General features: G+C 45.1%; 1 protein-coding gene across 3 annotated transcripts in view; it reads right to left on the bottom strand.

Moving 5' to 3' along the window:
* Positions 1-236: 236 nt before the first annotated feature.
* TMEM94 (transmembrane protein 94) overlaps positions 237-21,027 on the bottom strand; it is an 85,690-nt gene continuing 64,899 nt past the window's right edge. For 2 of the 3 annotated variants that reach the window (XM_066617314.1, XM_066617312.1), the window contains 14 exons: positions 18,505-18,686; positions 18,024-18,162; positions 16,185-16,300; positions 14,831-14,930; positions 14,599-14,707; positions 12,458-12,647; positions 11,609-11,686; positions 10,623-10,708; positions 9,482-9,563; positions 8,389-8,543; positions 7,521-7,615; positions 6,391-6,484; positions 5,670-5,840; positions 237-3,653 (listed from right to left, as the gene is read on the bottom strand). In XM_066617314.1, coding sequence (XP_066473411.1) covers positions 3,581-3,653; positions 5,670-5,840; positions 6,391-6,484; positions 7,521-7,615; positions 8,389-8,543; positions 9,482-9,563; positions 10,623-10,708; positions 11,609-11,686; positions 12,458-12,647; positions 14,599-14,707; positions 14,831-14,930; positions 16,185-16,300; positions 18,024-18,162; positions 18,505-18,686 — 1,670 coding nt within the window. In that variant the 3' untranslated portion in view covers positions 237-3,580. The remainder of the gene's footprint in view (positions 3,654-5,669; positions 5,841-6,390; positions 6,485-7,520; positions 7,616-8,388; positions 8,544-9,481; positions 9,564-10,622; positions 10,709-11,608; positions 11,687-12,457; positions 12,648-14,598; positions 14,708-14,830; positions 14,931-16,184; positions 16,301-18,023; positions 18,163-18,504; positions 18,687-21,027) is intronic. The other variant, XM_066617315.1, reaches the window with a different exon arrangement.

Raw genomic sequence — 21,027 nt, 5'->3', positions numbered from 1 at the left:
ACACTTTGAAGATTTAAAAGTAATAAAGCTATAAATTCGCTTATCGCCAAAGGCTCTTAGAAGTACTTGACTTCCTTAATACTGGGGGGTCTAAGATGTGTGTCCAACCCCCAGGAGCCAATTACACAAGTGAACAGCACCCTGGATGGAACTTATGTATTCAAACGTGCATCCTGTATCAAGGCCCACCCAGCGTGTTCCATGAAGAACATGCCTTCTCCCAAAGAAGCACACAGTATCAGACAATCATTTATTGTCATTCATAGCGGGTGCTCTTAGTTTCTTTTTATACAATTTACAAGTTTTAATACAAATCTATTGTTTTTACATACATCCAAAATTTTTCTTAAAATATAAAATATACACCATTTAAAAACAGTTTGATGGAGCAAAATCATTCCCAAAGCCGTGCCCATGCTTTTCTGAAGACCTGGTTGGCTGGGGGGACGATGACAGGAAGTGAGGCGATAAGGTCTGTCATAGGACAGTCCTCCAAAAGGCTTCATGACTCACGCTTTGACTCAAACCAAGTACAAACAAGGAGGAAAAGGTGTGTCTGAAGGGCAGGGAGGAGAATCGTGTTCAAAGTGATCAGCTATCATGGGCAAAAAATCTACAGAAAGTGCATATTCTAGCAGCACAACTGTCTGGCTCATTGCTTTGTCTGCTGTTGCATTTTCAAATCACCCAAGAAAATGTCTTCAGTGACCAGCTTGAAGTGTCTAGACTCTGACTTGGAAAGAAAGAAGGCAAAAGGAATTGCTTAAAATGTTGCTGCAAAAATTCAGATAAATATCGATCTATTTCTGAGATCAAGCTGAAGACATCAGGCATCCCTACCTCAAAGCCAAGGATGCAAATCATGGCCAGCAGAAACCAACAGGGACTCTGACATTGGGAGAAGACTGTGACAGATTAGTAGACATTTGACTGAGAGCATATTCCTCACATGGTCATTGTCCCAGAGGCCCATTCAATATACATCACAATGTAAGAAGAGGATAGACATTTGGTGATACATCATGAACAACAATGAAAAGGGGAGGAGGGAGGGTGTTAACAAATGTCATTCCCAGACACAATCTGTTTAAAAATTTGGGTTAATAACATTCCCAGTCAAAACTCTATGGGAGCTGAATGTATACAATGCAACTCTGAAATGTGTAGAGGGCTTAAGGAATACACTCTGGCATTAGCAATGAACTACGAGGTTTAAAAATTCCCCAGCTATTGAAGGTCTCCTCTCCACCCTTAAAGAAACACCAACTACTCTACACTTAGGCCTCACCTGCTATCTTATCAGGCAAAGTCAAATGCCATCTTGCCCTTTGTGGAAGGACAAAGAATCAGCCAAATGGCAGAGGCCTCAGATTTATCCACAGACAAATGGATATTTAACATGACTCCAAGTGAAGTGAAGAGAGTTAGTATGTTTAGTATCTGCCATGCTAAGGTGGGGTAGCTTGAAAAACATATACTACTAAGTAAATTGGATTACCTGGGCCAAACCCCCAACAAGTAGAGCAACTATGTATGCCCAAATATTCAAAGGCAGTACCCAATGCATTCCCTGTTGACTAACCAGCTTTGGGGGGAGGGGAGATGGTTTAAGCGTTCTGCTGAGAAAAAAGCTGTTTTTCGTACAGCCTAGAGCAGTGTGGAAAAGAGATTGGCCAGAGGTAGCAGCAATTCCTTCCTGCCCCAGAAACATCCAGAATTTACCTATCAGGGGAAAAATTGGCAGATGAAAGAATGAATTGAGGAGGACACAGATTTCCACCATAGATATCTCCAGGCTGGCTCTCCACGTATTTATTGGGGAACAAGTTTTATGTCCCCTGCTTGACCAGCCAGGCTTGAGGAGGGAGATTCTTTAACAGGAGGTAAGTACAAGATGTGTGTAGAGTTCCTCTGCTACTAGGCCTTCCAGCTCCAGCCTACTGCAGTGTTGTATGACACAGAGTCTTAGCATCTATAGATCACCAGAGAGAGACCCTGGGAGTAAGGCAGGCTCTGCAATTGCAAGGGCTTTTGCCTTGCAGAACTGCAGGAAAAAAGGCAGGTTCCAAAAAGGATTTGGGGAACAGTGGCAACATCCATTATTTTGTCTTCATATTGAAACAAGGGGCAGAAGAAAGGCAACCATTGGGTTTCATGACATCATTCTGGAAACAAAAATAACAGAACCAACAGAACAGAACAGAATTTGCCTGATTTGGCTTGTGCTTTGGTGCTGAAAATCCCACTACTTCTACACTCCTGTCAACAGATAGGCTAGCAGACACTCCCAGTGTTCCCAGCCACTGCCGAGGGGCCCCCAGAAACCCAGGTTTTGCCTGCAGCAAGACTTGAGGGTTACAGCTGCACCAACGCCAAGCTGTTTTTTGAAAAAGGCCCCTGGGCTGGGCTGGGCTCAGCTGGCATTTGGGCCACAAGGAAGGTTGGGTGGTGAGTCAAGGGAAGAGGCCTATTTAGGAGTCACTGAGGAGGGTGCAGCACCCTCAAAGACACTGCTTCCTTGCAAGCAACCAAGGGGGTGGGGAAGGCAGGCCAGGATGCTGGTTAAGTAAAGAAGAAGTGCCCCTAAGCTCTGTAGCATCACAACTGGGGGCAAGAAGGAGCACCTGCTTCCTAAAAGAGTAGCATTTGCTGGGTAGATCTAAAAAGCAACAGTGCCCAGCCTGAGATGTCTCCAGCTCCATCTACCATTCCCCACTCAAAGCACTAAAGGAGAGGGCGAGGAGTGCACTCCTCGTCCTCTTGAAGAAAAGCACGGAACCAACGTCGGTCCAGACATGGCTCTGACCCTCTTCCGAGTGCATCCAAGCCCATATATCTTTATCATGTCCCTGTCCCATGATCACAAAAGTGCAACTATCCTACCCTTAGGACAAGCTCTTTCTACAGGGTGAAGGGCCTGGCCTATTCCCTCTATAATACCCACTTTGCACCCCCAAGGCATTCAGTAGGAGAGCCTGCCTCCACTCTCACAATCATACTCTCGGTTAGCACACCTCCTCCAAGCACTCCGCAGAGGCATGCTGCAGCCCTGCTCATTTTCCACAAGAGGGCAGCCTCATCTTCATGATAGGGAAAGGCCAGCTAGCAGGGAAGGCAGCCTCAATTCCCTTCTGGAGGAAATGTGTGACGCTCCCTAGAATTGTGTCACCATTCATGGACAGAGGAACTGACATGGAGATCAACAAGGCAAAAGGGGAGAAAAATATGTAAAACATCAAACTGTTATAGAAGGCCGAAAACCCAGGACAAACGAAAACTCCTTGCCTACAGCAGTCTTGGATCCACATCTGTCTGCTGGATTTCAAAGAACTTCAATGGAAGAGGTTCTAAAATAAATAAATGGCATAGTAGCAGCCTGTATGCCACTAATGCCATCATTCAGGCATCAAACCTTTGCCAGAGCTCCTGCAGGGAGCTGGTCTCTACTGATGCGCACCTGCCAGACGGATTCACATGTTGGGGGGGGGGGGGTACAGTTTTTCTTTCCCAGCAATGGGATTGTAAGGGAAAGGAACATGCAGCCCCAGCACACAACTGGGGCTTCTCCTACTGATGGGTATTAAAATGGGGAATTCATGCCCAACTTCGTTTCAAACTGCAGTTTCTGCCTCTTCTGGTACCGCACTCGAACCCTGCACAGAAAGGAAGAAAAGAGCAATAGGTTATAGAAAGAGGCCAGAGCAGGCACAGGTGTGGCCCCCAAGAGCCAACCCCCATGGACATTTCTCAGAGAACAAGTACAATCATGCAGTGGTTTAAAATTCAGCTGTTCTCAATCAGTGTTCCAGGGAACTCTGAGACTCCATGAATGCCAGAAGTTCCTCAAGGACACAAAAGTCAGTCAGTTGCCAGTTGATTCCTAGGGTGCATTGGGTGCATTTCAAGGGTGCAGTGTCACTTTAGGCAGAGGCCGAATCAATACCCCAAAAGGAACTGAGTGTGCAATCTAGGATGTCCACAGAACCCTCTTAACATGCTGCTGTTCCACAGCAGGCAAATGTGTGTGAAAAAGGGATGTCTGAAAGATAGACGGCTAAACCAGTAGTTTCTCAAACCACTAACTGGGCTGTACATATTCAGGGCGCTTCCTGTGCACTTGCATACTGGCCAGTGCAGAATCTCATGAGAAGTATAGCTCTGAATATCCCATTTGTGTCTGTTTGATTCCATCAGAGTTACAGAGGCAGGTTAATGGGCTCCATCTTCTGACAGAAGCCTTGACTTCCTCAATGGCTCTCAGTTCCTGCCACCTGCTTCTTACTCTTCCTAGCTGCTTAGTACCCCATGTCAAAATATTTCTAATGCTGTAGTGTTACAACAAGAATAAATCCCATCAGATAAATGATACACGTTCTCATGATTTTTTGTTGTTGTAGCAAGTGAGGATTAAGGTTTCCTTGGCCCAGCACTTGATGTTGTTTTTCTGGCACAGAGTACACTAAAGTGATTCAGTGATTGCTGACAGAAAGATACCCAATGCCTGCTTCCCTGCGGCAGAGACAGGAGATCCTAAGCTCTTTTTCACTAAAAACCTGCACAGAGAAGGAAGATTCTTTTGCCCAGTGTCAGGTTTCCTGAAAGTGATTCTTAAATTTACTGACAAGAAAACCTCTTCTTTCAGTTCTCCACCTACAGATAGCTTAAAATATATGGAAGAAGCCAAAGGGAGGGAGCAGGGAGAAAAGGTGCCTATACTGTAGCTGCAGAACAGGAAACCTAGGCTATTCTTTTGCCTCCACCCCCCAAGTCTCTTCCCCCCCCCACACACACACACACATTTCAACATGATCAAAAAAGTTCCTTCTGTATTTCAGACCACATTTGTAAAAACATCTAATTCTACAGCAAATCAATACAACGTCAGAAGCCAGAGTTATACAAAATGAACAGGTGCATGTTTATCTTATCAACTTGCACTTTGATCTCAAAATGGCCAGCAGGGAAAGTATTCCTTACCCATGGCCCTCCTTGTCTACTCTGCCATACCCCTCAGCCCTTTAACAACCAAAGGCCAGAATACAAGGTAATAACGCTGGAGTATGCTTCAGAGTTGTCATGCATTTCACTGAAGCAGCTGCTCCACCAGCAATGAGGGAATAAGAACACTGGGCTACTTTGCAGCCTTCACCAGCCCCACTTTCTCAGCAGTGGTGGCCCCCTTGCACCCAACTTGCAATATGAGATGACTATGATGGGTTGGGTTTTCCTTTGCAGGAAAAACTTCTAAAAATGTTTAAAAATTAAAAAAACCCACATTGTTCACTTGAAGACCTGAGTGAGAAAAAGTGCAAACTCTTGTTTTTCCTCCTAAATTTTATTTTTTTTGTGTAGCCATGCTGCAGCCTAATCCCAACTAAGCTAAAACCCTGGATTTCTCCACTGTTTACTAAGATCAACAGTCTCTTCTCCCCCAGGGGAGCATCATGCCTCCAAATAAAAAAAACAGTTGTAAGAAGTTAACCAGGCAGCTGGACCGCATATGGAAATCTAGCCTTTTGTAAGTCTATTCCTGAAAAGTGGGAACAACTTCCTTCCTTACAGGTACTGGTCTTTCTTACAGTGCTGTTGAATGGATGACTGAGGTCACATGCAGGAGGTGCTCTAAGAATGAAACGTTTGGCTCCCCAACCACTCCCACAGTTTCTTACCTAATTTCATGGAGCTTGACCGTCTCATTGATGATCACCACAAGAACAAGGGAGAGCAAACCCAGGAGCCAAGAGGCCATGGGAATGTCATCCATTTTGTAGGTCACTGGAGAATCAAGGTTTACCCAGAGGTTCAGGTCCAAGAGGGTCTGGACAATCTGGCCCAGCAACCTGCCATTAAAAAACAGTACTTGGATTTTGAAACAGCATAGCCCCTGAAAGGAAAACATTTGAACTTCCCTCCCAGTTCTTTCTCCCTTGCTCTGCACCCATCAGCAGCAGCCAAAGTGGAACCGGCCAATGGTGAATACATCTGCTAAAGCAGTGAACAACCATTACACCAACACAGCAATGGGACATTACGCACAAGCGGACAAGACCCCTCCAAACAAGTCCATTTCCTAGCTATAAAATGAAGAACTTTGCAGAGCAGGTTCCTGGTTAAGTGCAAGAAAAGAGAGTCAAGTGGCATGATCTGAGGCTGTGTAAACCATGAAGCCAGAGGCAGGCAAGCAGGCAGAGTCAGTCAGCACTGCTATAGTACATGCAGAAAAATGATCAAAGCACAAAGTGCTGCATATTGGAAGGAAGAACAGAGAGTGGACTAAGGAAGAGCTGTCTTGGATGTACCAAAGACAAAGAAAATGGGCCGATAAGTTGCAGCATGTGGTTGATGGGAAGCAGTTCCAGCAATTTAGAATACCCCAAACAGGATACTCACACAACCACCACTGTCAGGGTCCACCAGATGTTAGTGAAGGGACTTTTCTTCCACAGTGGTTTGGTGCGATGGACGTGGGTCACAGATATAAACACTGGGAAGAAAAAGCAATATGCTTTTACCTGCAACAATACCATAGACAGAGAAAAATGCCAAGAGAGAGTAGCAGCTTTTTAGCAATCTTATATCCAAGAGAACAAATCACTACATAACTCTGATCTGCTTCCGACTCATAAGCCCAGAGATGCTGCGTCCCAACACAGGGTACCCCATTACTGCTCAACTCCGACAGTCCCTAACTAGATTGAAAAACCACATCACACTCAATCCTAAAAGAGAAATACACTGTTGATAATCATCTAATATCCCTCTGTATTCCTTGCCATTTCGTATGCAAGTAGATTGAGCAGTTAGTGTCATTTTTACTTCCACTGAACTGGTCAGCGATAATTTTCATGGCTGTACTGGCAAAGACTTAAACAAGACACTTTGGTCTTACTGCTGCCCTGAACAGCAGAACTGACAAGGCAATTCAAAGTGGTGCCTTCTTTTGCACAAGGCTCCTTTGCTTCCGATGGAGCTGGCACAGAAGATGTTTCCCAGGAGGGAATGCCTATAAAACACCTACCCAGTAAAGTATCAGATGGGGGACATCTACAGCCAAGTCTGTAGAGACACACTTCCCTCCGCTATCCTCTCACCCTCATCCTCGTCACCAGCAGTAATCTGTGATTTAGCAAGTGGCAGATGCCAATTCCAAGGAAAGTCTACAGCATCTAAAGTTGTGGGATCCCCTTCCCAGAGACAAAAAACTGGATTACCAATTGCTGGCCATTTGCATCATTCAGGGCTAAGCTATTGCAAAGGATCAGATTAGGTAATGCTCAAATTTTCCTCTAGTTCCATGATAGACTGTTTTGCAGCAGGGCAAATGTGTATTCTGGACACACAAAAAGCATGTGGGGCGTTCCCCTCTGGCATTCACCTGGATGGTGAACTTTACTTGCACTGATAGTTGTGTAGAAGTACAGGGCCCACTCAAGACCAACTCTGGGTTTTATGTATGCAAGTCTTCAGGTTCTTGCTCAGCATAGTTAAGAAATAAGTAATAAGGAAGATAAATCACTTACCAGTATGTAAGACAATCATTCCAGCAGTGAATTTCTGAGATAGGAGGAGAATGTTGGAAAACGATTTAAACCAATCAGGAAAACCTTCTGTACTACTGGAAGAGAGAAAGAGAGCAAGAGATTCAAAGTTTGAGACATAGATAAGCTAAGTTCCATCTCTAATATATTCATTTATGTAAATTTATTCAAATTTGATATGTAAATTAATTCTTTTCTTTCCTGGCCCCTGACACAGTGTCAGAGAGATGATGTGGTCCTCCTGCCAAAAAGTTTGGACAGCCCTGTATTGGATTAACTTCTTATGCTGAAGAAATATAACTGGAAAGCATGTCTTCTTCCCTACCACCAATGAAAAGGATCTTGTTGCAGAAGAGTGGTTAACTTTGCACCATTACCCTAAAGGAGAAAAACACTTAAAAACTGCTACAGACTTTGGGACTGGAGTTTGTGAAGAAAGCAGTAGCCTTTTTTTCCTCAAAAAAAGAAAGAAAAGCTCCTAGTCCTTATTACTGCAGAAAAACATGAGAACAGCTAGAAAGCTTCCACCACAGGATTAGAAAGGGGCTAGAAGGAGCTTGTTGTTTCTGTACACTTCATAGCTCCCTTCCAGTGTCTCCAAGGTACCAGCTACTCTACTCCAACTAACATAACCCAGTAGATTATAACTTCCAACCTTCTCACTCCCCAATCCTTGGGAAAATACTGTGGCATAATGAGAAGAAATTCCATAGCAAAATTCAAATTGTGCAACTTCAGAATAAGATATCGGAAGAAGCCATACTAAAGAATAGAAATTGCAGAGCTAATCCCTTTGAAACACATTTGGGAGCTTTGGTGCAGAGTTACAATCTGATGGACTGCTCTTTACCTGTGCAACATGATGGAGGAGCAGCCTGTGCCATTGAAGGTAGACGAGTTGAAGTTTGCACAATAATCTTGCAGCATGTAGCCAAAGCAAGCCAAGCAGGAACAGATGGTGAGGCTGAATTTCAGCAGAAAGCAGAAGAGGAAGTAGTTCTGGGTCTGCAAACATTGCCAGGAACACCAAGTTACTTGCGCAATCTGAGGCAATGACCCAGCCCCACTGCTCCTGCCCAGGCCTCGCTACCGTCTCAGGAAAGAAGATTGCCTACTGACAAGCAGCACGGCTACCAGGTACCCAAGGAGGCTCTCTCAGGCCTGATTCTTATACTGCTGACGCATATCTCCCTTGTCTTGCAAGAGCATCAGCTTGGAACCCTTGTATAAGAGATTCCAAAATCTGGAATGTTGTTCAGAAATGTTTTCAGGGAGTTGGAAAAGGGACTCCAATCACAGCCTCCTCTTCCTATCAAAGCAGCTTCATAAAACCACTTTGTGAGAGGGCTGGGGAGCTATGCAGCTGTCATGCTCTCAGAAATCTCCCCTTCTGACCTCAGGCAGCATGGCAAAAATGTCAGACCAGTGGGCAAGCTGTGCACTGTATTAACAGTAAGAGTCCACAGGTCCACTTCCCTCATTCTTCCGAGGCATCCCCTCCCTCCCCAACAGTGGTAACATCCAGCCTATCTGTGCTGTGTGGAAGAAATCTTTCTCCACACAGTCCTTTCTCAGGACTTCTCTTTCCCAGCCATGAGGTGCAGGTCAGCCTTGAATTACTGAGAGGGTGTGCTCTGTTTGCTGCAGGAAAGAAGAGTGAACATAACTTCTGACCTACTAGCAAAAAAACTGAGCTGACACCCTTGCAATGAGCAGAAGGCAGCACTAGACAGTGCTGGTTCACAGGAGGTTAAAACCCAGGCAAGGCTAAGACCGAGCCGGCTAAAGATTTGGTGATTAAAGGAACTGTAAACATGATCTCTCGTGAAGCTTCTAGCCCATCATACTACTGATTTGGCAGGTGGTAAAACAACTAAGATCTGACTGCATCACACCTCTATCAATCCAATCCATCCAGTTAAAAATAATAACTTAGTTTTTACCTTTTTAGGAATGGAGGTCAGATTCTTCCCAGTAGCCATAGACATGATTGAACTATGAGGGGGCTTGCCTAGGAGAGAAATGCTGAAAGGCAAGAGTCAAAGTTAGCATGGAAAAGTAGGAGTCTATATGATGAGAATGTGACCGCAGTACTCCTCGGTCGCTTGGGTTGTCAGCAAGCCAACTTGCTTTGAGAAATTGCCTCAACCCAGGTCATTTCATTCTCAACTAGGGGATAGGCCTTTACCACATAATTTCTTCCTCTACTGCCAAGTCAATTTAGCCAAGTGACAGGCATCACTCCCCAAACACCTTGCCTGGTTCTCTCCATGTTCAGCCCCCCCCCCACATACCCAAAGGGTCACAAAAGTCAAGAGGCCAATACAGCTGCCCTTCAAGTATAATCTTGTAGCATGAAAGGCAGATATAGACCTAAGAAGTCGAGTGAATTCTCCTGACATCTCAATGCAATTCAAACTCTGCTGCTGTAAGGTGAACAAGATGAAATGCAACACCACACCAGAACAATGCTTTCCTTGAATCAGATAGTTTGTGAAATCTAGACAAAAAAGTGGAGGGGAGGGGGAGAAGAGGCCGTCAGTTCCTTAATCTAAATTCCTTGTACCGGATGAAGCATCTGGAAGAAGCTCCATTTACCAGCAGCCCCATCACTACATAGCAAAGGAGGACAGTTTCAGGCCCAGGCCTTAGGTCCACACTGGATGTTACAAGGAAGCATAACTACTGGTGACCCACATGATCCAACCTATTCTTCCCCACTAGTAGCTACAGTTTTGACAGATTATCAGTTTGGATAAAAACAGTACAAGCTCAAATAATTAAGCAATAAACACAGTCCAAAACAGTTACATGGCGGCATTCACACAGAAACACGGAATAGGAACACCTCCAACAGCTTCTGCCATCGTGGCTGTAACATGGCAAAAAGAAATGTGACTTGAGTCTCCCAACCTCACGCTTAGGAAGGCAAGACAGTGCCTACAAACCGCCCCCACATGCAGCGTACCTATGGATTACAGAAGGAAACGCATGCTGCAATCCTATCCACATGAGAGTAAGTCCCATTGATTTCAGTGGGGCTTACCACTGAGCAGACATGCATAGGATTGTGCTGTCACTCACCTTAGTAGTGGGTAGCAGAAGCAGGAGAGCCACAGAATGTCCGTAGTACTGAGAATAGGGGGTAGCTGCACCAGGCAAGAGAGGAACTGAAGAAACACAGTGAAAGCTTGATCAGCAGCAGGACTGAAAGATCAAGCAGATCCCCTAGCAAGCCTTCCCACCCATTCTGTAGCTAAAAGAACCAAGTGGCAAGATGGCAGCTGCTGCTACATCCAGAACAATAAAATGCACCAGCTATATTAAGCCATGCAGGCTCAGAGCTAGAAAAAAACTCTGAAAAGAAGCTCTCTCTTCTTCCCCCTCTCCTTCAGTCAAATGCAGAAAGGTTGCAGCCATGAGTTCATCTTTGCAACAGAGGCTTAGGAGATAACAAAATGTCCAGGAGAGTCAGGAAGCTGCCTAGCAGCAAGCGTTTCAGTGACTCAGAAAATTCTGGCTACAGTGTAGGGTTTCAAGGCATGGGCAGATTCCCAACAACCATGGCTTTAAAAAAATAAATATTCTAGCCATCATTGCTGTTTACATGTCTGAGAAGTCTGCCTAAAAAATAAAAAAGTGAGAGCAGCATCTGTGAAAAGTTTAGAGAAGAAACAGCAACTCCTTCACCCAGAAGATGCTGGGTGAGTCTTCTAAAAAGCTCACCTATAGGATTGTTTTAATCCTGTGCAGCTTCCTGTCTCTGCATCCTATAATCCAAGTTCCCTGACCCTTTCCTTGTGTGATAAGCCTTCTCCAGCCATTCCCTTTACATCACCTTAGGCCCAGCTATTAAAAATATTCAGGCTCTGGAAAACCTTTATTCTGAAACTCAGGGAACCAGGTCTTTCTGAGCCGCCTGCCATTACATAGAACATCACCCACCACTGGCAAGCATCTGAGCTACACACTGTCTTTTGGTTGGTGCCTGTCCCTCATAGCCAAACCTCCTTTCCTCCAAGCTAACCAGCCCTCTTTGTTCCCACCTCATGCTGTTGAGAGCCACTCACCTGGATGATGACCAGAGCCAGCTGACATTGAAGCAAGAAGAGGAAGCACTTGCGAATACCATATGTTGCGTGCCGGGCCTAAAAAGAAGCACATTTTGTTGGAACAGAATACCAGATAGGAGCAAATTGAAACTTTTAGTATCTACAACACAAAGAAAGTGCTGTGAGGGCATAAGCCTGGCCCAGGGAACCAAATTTGATCACTGGGAGCCATCTACAACTGCTGCTTTACAAATCAATCTGAAAATGCAAGGCTTATCAGCAGTCACACAGGTCTAACAATGCACACTTTTGTAGAGCTTCTGATGCACCTCCACATCCCAGACAAGCTGGCACTGCCTGAATCCAGGGGAGAGAGAGAGTGCACACACTGCTTTCAACATGTCAGAAGAGAGCTCTCCTCAGGATTTGGCTCCAAAAGGGTTAACAGCAGTTCACAAAAGAGTGGCTCCACCCCAACTGGCTCACCTGTGAAGAGCTGGAACAAGACCAACTATACAGTAGCAGAGACCACATCAGCCCTAGACTGAGCAAGTCAACAAGGGCAAGGGAGAGAGATCAGAGCTAAAAGCCTTCCTCATTTGCTTTGCTCAGTCAGAGAGGACAAAGCTATCTTGACTGGCTGGTTGAAAAGAAAAGCCCAAGAAATCCAGAAGCCCCCATCCAGAACATCATCATCTCTGAAGCAGATCAGGTCCAGAGAGGATCCATGGAGGCAGGCTACTGAAAGGTTTCTACCAGCCCTTTGCCAACATGAAGGGAATGGTTGTTCCCAATGTAAGCTTAGCTAGTAGTCTATCTTAGGTAGATGAAACAACAATTTACTGTCACTTAAAAAGGAGGACTCACCTGCTCTATGAGTCTGATGATCCCAATGGTTTCCTCGGGATAAATAGACAGGGAGCAGGATAAGCTGTACAGCTGGCCAGACAGCTGCAGAGGCGTGAGTTCTTCGGAGACACAGGTCATGTTAGTGCTGGTGGCGTAACCAAAGGTCTCCCAGGAGCAGCGGGAAGGATAAAGAGGATCCAGGGCTATGCTGTACAGAGACCATATTACATAGGTTAGAGCAGGGGTGTCCAAAGTTTTTGGCAGGAGGGCCACATCGTCTCTCAGACACTGTGTCGGGGGCCAGGGGAAAAAAGAATTAATTTACATTAAAATTTGAATAAATTTACATAAGTTTGCATAAATGAATATATTAAAGATGAACTTATATGAATGAATGAAGGTCTTGCAATAGCTCAAGGCCTATAAAAGGCCTTGCACAAAGCAAGGCTGGCCTTTCCTTTGCTGCTGCTACTGCATCACAGATGTGAAACAACAAGCAGTGGAGGGAGCCCTCATCCCACAGCTCACGCGAGAGGTCAAGCAGTCACCCTCACACTGAGAGCAGTTGCATCAGGCCAGTGCGGGCTCCAACAAATCTCCGGAGGGCCAGAGGCTCATTGGAGATTGGGGGCTCCCTGAGGGCTACACTGAGAGACCTCGAGGGCCACAAGTGGCCCCAGGGCCGGGGTTTGGACACCCCTGGGTTAGAGGAATGCATGTCTGAAAGGAGACTAGACAGGTTTATCCAGTCTAGCGCACCCAGGAAGTACAACATTGATCCAAAGAATTGAAATACTTAAAAAAGGAACGCAGTTTTTCTCAGCTTGTGACCTGCAGGCCAGTGATGGACATAATAATAATAATAATAATAATAATAATAATAATAATAATAAGCAGCGACTGTGGAGAAAACATACCAAGATGCTCCCCATTGTCATCAGGGCACAATCTCAAAAAGTTTTGCGAACTACTTTAAACAACTGCAGCTTACTGAAATGACACCATCAGATCTGCAAAAACAGCGCTTTTAGGAACATCATACATACTGCACCAACACCTAATTGATACTTAGGTTTCAGGCTGAGACTTGTATCAATTGCTCAACGCCAATTTACAACTGTGTTTCATGGAATTTGGATAATAATATACTGCTTTTCAACAAAAAAAAGGCAACAAAGCAATTTACCAAGAAAATCAAATTAAATGACTCCCTTCACAAAATGGCTTACAATCTAAAAAGATGCAGAAGAAACACCAGCATGCAGCCACTATTTTTTAAAAAGAAACCACACTGGAGTGAAAAAGGACAGTTACTCCCCTTGCTAAATGTAAGAGCACAACTTGAAAAAGTGCCTCTTTGCAACACAGTACATTCTCATTGTTCAAAGCTAGGAGATACCCAGCTCAGCAAACTGCTGCTGAGCAGAAAATATAATGCTCTCCTTTCTCCACAAAGAAAATCAGACAGAATATATTTGTTCAAACTCCACCAGAAAAATGAGAGTTACTCTTTCCATGATGAGAGGGACACAGCCTGACCAAACTATTTTATCCCACCGTGTTCCATGCAGTTGATTCTCAAGCAAGTGAGTTTAGGATTGGAGAATGAGACCTGAGCCTACCTCTGGATCCAAAAGGAGCAAACTTCTCAGAACTGGTCCATTTCCTATAGACTGGGAACCACTGTCCTAGAGAGAGTCTCCTCCCACATCATGCCTAAAGGTCCATACAAGACTACCAACAATGCAAGTCCAAACTTGAACCAGGTAGTAGGTAAACAGTTATACTTTAGAAGCTGTAACCTTCTTCACACACTCTTCACTCTCTCTCTCTCTCTCTCTCTCTCACACACACACACACACACACACACACACACACACACACACACACACTCTTACTAACTGGATATTAGATAATGGCGTTTTTCCTCAGCATGAAATGTACATCCAAAGGCAAATCAAAACAGAGATTATAGTGGAACTGTCTATATTGTCTCAGTGTAACTTTGGGCACGTGGATGCAACAGGGATGAAAATAGCCAACGCAACAGCTGTGAGACGTAGAAACTGACATTTTAAAAGTAGCACATGTGACAACAGCTTGGGGTTGTGCAGTCCTCCAAGTCAGAGAACCAGAGTCTGGGCCCTGGTGCATCGTACCTGATGTCACTCTGAAGGAAGAGGCAGTTATTGCGGAAGTTGGCAGAGCTGCCCAGGCAGCAAGTCACCTCCCCGTATTCTTGCATGATCTTGATCATCTCACACATGGCTGCAAGAGAATAGGAGAGAGGCCTAATCATCTAGATATTCTCCAGAACCTCCCCAAAGGCCAAGAACCTCTGCACAGGAAAATATATACAATAAATTCCTCATTTGAGTACTAGTAGCTTACTTTCTGGGGTGCAATCTGTAAACAGAGGAACGAGCAAAGGCACATTGTCAATGTTCTGCAAGTGGGGCCTCACTTGATGAATTCCCCGGGGAAGTTTGGCCTGAAGTGAAAGAAAAAAGTAAATTGAAATGAGGAATGGAGGCTGTACATTGGAACTAAGGCCGTCAGTGAGACTCAGATCCTGAAGTTAGGTTCCTGCAGATTGGGTGAACTGAAGAGCCATGATATTGCCCTAGCTCCTATCCATTACCTGTTAAACTAGAGACGAGGAGAAAATACAAAGTGACTCCTGCAAGAACGTATTATGTTTCAGTTAGCCATCACTTTGTTCATACTGCCATGTGTCAAAAAAAAAAGCCACTGCCTGCCCTTTTCAGGTGTCACATAGCCAGCACTAAAACTAACTCTGAGCATCCACTAGTCCACAAACTGCACTGGAAAGCAAGTTTGCAATCATTTTAGGGCCCAATCCTATTCCATTTTCCAGCACTGGTGTAGCCGGAATGCAGCCCCAAGATAAGGGAACAAACGTTCCCATACCTTAAGAGGACCTCTGTGACTGCTGCCCCATGACAAGATGCAGTGCATGCCCCATTGGAACAGCAGCACCAGCACTGGAAAATTGGATAGGATTGGGCCCTTATTTACTTAGGGCGCAATCCTAACCCCTTATGTCAGTGCTTTCCAGCACTGGCATAGCAGTGCCAGTGGGACGTGTGCTGCATCCTACAGTTGGGTGTCACTCACGGAGGCCTCCTCAAAGTTGGGGAATGTTTGTTCCCTTACCTCAGTGCTGCATTGCCCTTAAGTCAGTGCTGAAAAGCACTGACATAAGGGGTTAGGATTGCGCCCTTATTTTTTTAAAAGCAACCTAATACTTAAATACTATTCACAGCTGTTCATTCCCCATAAAAAGCTTGACTGTGGAGTTTTGTTTCTAGGACGGAGCTAACTGGCCATCTTTGATGTCAGCAAAGAATTTTCTTCTTCACTTTTTAAAAGTAACCTTGATAATGTGTGACCATGGCCTACTTGCTCATATTTAGTGCAGTACACAAAATGCACTGGCTGTCCCATGGGCTTCTCAGAAATAGGCAAATTTTTAGCTCTGCCTGCTTAAACTGTGTTGTTAGGCCACTGGGGGTGAACTGGGAGATCAAATCTTTAGACTAACATCTTCTCAGGTTTAACATTTTAGGATTCTGCAATTGTGAAAAAACTAAGCCACACACTTGACAGTAAATTACCCCCTGCAGGTTTTGGTTACAAAAACCACAAGATGAATTACTGGGAGACAAGTCAACTACTCAGGTTTCCAACCAGAGTATCCTCATAGTAGCAACGTCAGTCTCACCCTATTGCAATCCTCCAGAAAGCTGGGAATGTCACTGTCGGTTGGCTGAAAGCTAATAAGATCCGAGTGTCCTTCTTCTTCCATCAGCAGAAGCCCCTCTGCATCATCTCGAGAGACTGATGAGCAGGGAGAGAACAGAGCATTAAAAATAAACATAAGGCCTGCCAAGGCAGCACTGCTCTGAGCCACAAGCATCCAACGCAAGGCACCCACGCAGCCTTCTCACGTGGCACTGCAGCAGCCTGGAAGCTCAAGCTCCGATATTCTGTGTTATCGGCACACGGATCCCACTCAATTTTCTCCTAAAATAAAGGTGTCTCAAATGATTCATCTACCAAGAGTCAAAAGCATCAGCAAAGATTTACCAAGTCGTTAGCTACATCTGATCCGCCTCCACTCTCCTGGCTCACAAAGGCCATGAACAGAACATATATGTGGGTTTTAAATTACAGCAGATCATCTCTCCACAGTAACAAACATTCAAGCAGATATGACAGGCAGCTGCAAAAACTTGGATGCCAAATTAGACAGAAGGTGCACAGTTTTGGCACACAACTTGGCTTGCCTTACAGTTTCCTGGCAGGACTCCTACACCTGCCTTTTACAACTGCACAACAGGAAGAAGATCAAAAGATGAAGTTTTTCCCACCATTGCATGTCACTGGAAAGAGCTACATCTGTAGAACCTCTGCCCATCACACAGCTACAGGCTACAAACAACATCAGACCAGTCGGAAACACAAATGGAGGAGAACAAGCGCAAACATCAAGATGAAAGCTCATTGGAGGGCTACAATAACTGCAACTATATTGTACAACCCAGTATTTTCTCTTTATTTTTGCTCTTGCTGCCTTAATGTGGTGACTAAAGTCTGCTTGAATTCTCAGGGACCAAACAAAAATTGGCCTGGACACAGGATTAGCAAAGTGGCCTATCTCCAGCAAAATTTTATTACAAATAATCTCAAATAGTTCTGTTCAGGGATGGGATCCCTTGCCATGGGCAACAACAACAGGGACATCTTCCAGAAGCCAGCTCTGACAGCAGAAGCAACAAGATGTACCTCAAGCCCACACCTGGGCTTCTTTAAATCATCCCCTTTAGTAAGAGAGGCACAGAAAAGCAGATGTCGAAACACTGGCAACCAGGCTGTTGCCATGATGATGGTTTAACATGCACGGTTGAGGAGAACCAAGATGTCTTGTGGGAGCAGAGGGATGGAAACCACAGGTACACACTATGAACCTCTATATTTAGCCAATAGGGAAGGGGTAGAGGATGACAGGCAGCGCTAGGTATGCTGCCAGGAAAGGAGGTGGCCAAGAGTCAGCTGCCAGGAGGAACCAGGCACTGTCACAAAGAACCTTTCATGTGTGAGGCTCAGGGAACCCAGGGGCCTATATTTTTTCAACTAAGCACAGATCAATGAGAACTGGTATTCATTTGGGACCCACCTAGTGATTACAACTCCCAATTCCAACAAGACATTTTACTTCACACAGCATTCATTTTTGACTTACATAGAAATGCATGTTTGAGGCAGACTGGTAATCCAACCCCAAAATATCTGCTGATCATTTCTGCACTTGAATCAATACAAGAAAACAGATACTGAACTGTTAATTTATTTAACAGGTTCTGGCACCTTCTCCTGCTTTGTTCAACAGGATTATGATGAGAAGTTTACAGAAACCAAGTGAGATTGCGTCACAGGAGCAGCAGATTTGGCCGTGCTCTAACGAGGGTGCCTGTCTTGCTTATTACATGTACATCAAATGGATTTGCTCCACTCACACACTTGCACTGCAGCTAACGCTCCCCCAGGGCCATTCCCTCACCCTGATGCAGGTCATCATGCAAGGAGCCTGCATGGCTGGGACTGGAGGGAGGGATTTCAGAGCCAGGCACATCTCCATTGGGTGTCAGGGATATGTGGCAGTTCCAGCCAGTCTCAAGGCCCATCTTCTCAGCAAACACCTGCAGAAGAGGATGAAGTACAAGTCTTTAAAAAGAAGATCGATTCAAAGCACTGTAATCCACATATCCAGATTCATTCTCAAGAGCAGATGCTGGAATTATTTTATATTTCTAGTCATTTTGATCAAAAGTCATGAAAGCTGCACTCAGAATTAAACAGCACATGTACATGATTTGCCTAATATGTTTTAGATGCAATATCCAACCATTGGGGGACAGGGATTGTGATCGTACATTTTTTTAAAAGTACATGGAAAATGAAGGGATGATTACTCCCTTTACTTTGGCATTTCAAGAGCAACACACACCGAGAAGTGGTAAAACAAGAACAGGACAACCTACCTTGCTTTTAAGCTCATCTTCCAGGGAGAAGTAAACAAAACGAATGCAGGCATTGACCAGTCCCTCAATGAGGCGAACAACATCCGATCGGGCCTGATACTGAGATGAGACCATTCCCATGAAGATCTGGCCACTCAGAGCCTGGATACAGTCCTCCTTTTCCATCACTTCCCCGATCCCTTCTTTGAGCATGCAAACAAGAGGCAAGAGTGTGGAGGCAGGCATGCCACGCACAGACAGACACACAGGTGGAGGTGGTGTCATCACAAGGAAACATACACACATGTAAGGCACGACAGAAGGAAGAGATAACAGGGTGCCAAAGTTAACCCAGACACCCCAAAGAACACAACATTACACACACACACACACGGAGAGAAAGAGAGAGAATAAGAACAAAAGATGCTCATCAGTTAGAAAGAACGGGACATGCATGTGCTACCAAATGCTTCAGAACAGAGTTTCTCGACATTTGCCCCCAACCCCCACTATACCACTTCACACGGTTCACCTATATCCACTGGCAGTACCACTAGATGATGTCATCACCAGTTACTTCTGGTTGGGAGGTCGGACATGATGCAACAAACACTGGTAAGAGGCTCAGGGTGGATGGAAGGGCTCTTTTGAGTGCATGAAAAGTGCGTGCTGGAGCACTGCCTGCTGACCCAAGCCTCCTATCACTAATTGTTGCATTGCATTGCTAGTCTCGCTGCCAAGTAGCATGGGTCTAGGGTTCCACACATACCATTGGACACCACCTCCAGTAGCACCGTGGTACAAGTTTGAGAAATGGTTGAGAAATGCCACTTTAGAATACTCAGGCCTGGTCTGCACATGCTGCTGAACAAGGTGGTAGAATGGACCATAACACCAGAATGTAGGGGAGGAGAGGAAAAGTGCCATTTTCAAATGCCCTCCCACACAACACATTCCTTGCATGTCAAAAATGATCACAACAGAGGCAAAGGCTCTGGCCCAGCCCCTGTTGTACTAGTTTTCCACTTCCAGGGAGAAATGTGATCCACTACTTGCAATCTGAAGTGGCACAGCCCATCCTAGCCCCTCAGCAGCCTCCCACCTCATTCTGCTGCATTTGTAGACCAGCCTGAGATCTCTCTCTGTTGTCCTCAACCAGACTTCATTCTAATCCCTGCTTTCATTCACTTCACAGTAGCTCCCTGAAGCAGGATAGGACAACTAATAGCACAGAAGGTAAACACAGACACAGAGGGACTTATTCATTATCTAAGGCAGTGGTTCCCAGACTGCAAGTCACTTTTCAGTGAACACGCTGGGGCATAGCAGGACACTCACCGCCCAAGCCACTGGGTAGCAAGAAAACAACGCAGAAGATCACAGAGCAGGGGCTTGGCTCAGTGGGCAGAGCTCCATGTGCAAGATGTTTGCTGCACAACAAGGCCACCCACTGCACTGAGCCTCTTACCACCATTTTCAGGGTTACTTTGTGTTCTCACAATTCAGAAGTAATTGGCAGTGACATCATGGTGTCCTCACATCATTGCCAATTACTTCCAGGTGCCAAGTTCCACATCTGCAGCATGAATGATGTGGCAACATTGATAAGTTTGGGGACCACTGATCTAAGCTGTTGTTTATTTTTAAATGAGGTTATTTAACAGATTCCACTCTCCACCTCACCATACAGCGCTCACAAGAGTTTCCAAGGAGATGTACCGAAAGTTAGTGGAGTCATATTAGTCATAGCCAGAATCAGCAAAGCTCACAGTAGAGCCCCTTGGAAAGGCAGAATATTTTCAAGGACACTAACAATAAGTCAGTCAGCAGTGAAAGGCAGGCTTATTAACATAAGTCCAGGGACACCTGGGATCTGCCACCAGGTTTATGATCTAGTCAAGCAGTTGCCAAATTTGCAACAGCTGTGTTGCACTAAACAGGTCCCTGTTCGGACTGGCACTGACCGTTCCACCACGCTCAAAAGAATCTCCTCCATCTTCATTGCATGATACTCTGGGTAGTCACTTCTGTAGCCCACTGTCCCAGCAGGCATCGCAACCGGATTTCCGGGCAAATGTGATTGCCCGAATGGTCACACAATGAAAATGGAGGGGCTTTTTGTGAGCAGTGCAGCGGAAAGGTAAGCGATGCTCACAGTGGGGAGGGACGCAGCGTCATGCCGGATCTGGTCTGTGGGCCATGGTTTGGATGATGTTGGTCTTGTCTGAAGCTTTTTGGGGTTTGTGTCAGTGCTGCCGACTCTGTTGATGTTGTTTTGTGCTTTGATTTTAAATAATAATTGTTTCATTATATTTGATTTTCTGCTATTGTACATTTTTGTTGCTTTTTTTGTGCACTGTGGCTTGAGTGCTATCCAATATACAAATTGTATAATAAAAAATACCCAAATGTGTCCTTCATGATCTGCGCAAGGAGACTCAAGAAACTTGCTTAGCTGAAACAAACTCAGGCTGAGGAGAAGGTGAACTGGAGGAACAGGATCAAATGAACCTTCTTTGTGATGATGAAGCAGTTTGCCCAAAT

Source organism: Tiliqua scincoides, chromosome 2 (assembly GCF_035046505.1).
Source record: "Tiliqua scincoides isolate rTilSci1 chromosome 2, rTilSci1.hap2, whole genome shotgun sequence".
NCBI classification, from domain to species: Eukaryota; Metazoa; Chordata; class Lepidosauria; order Squamata; family Scincidae; genus Tiliqua; species Tiliqua scincoides.
Note: the sequence above shows the minus strand (reverse complement) of the source record. Positions and strands in the feature narration are given on the sequence as shown.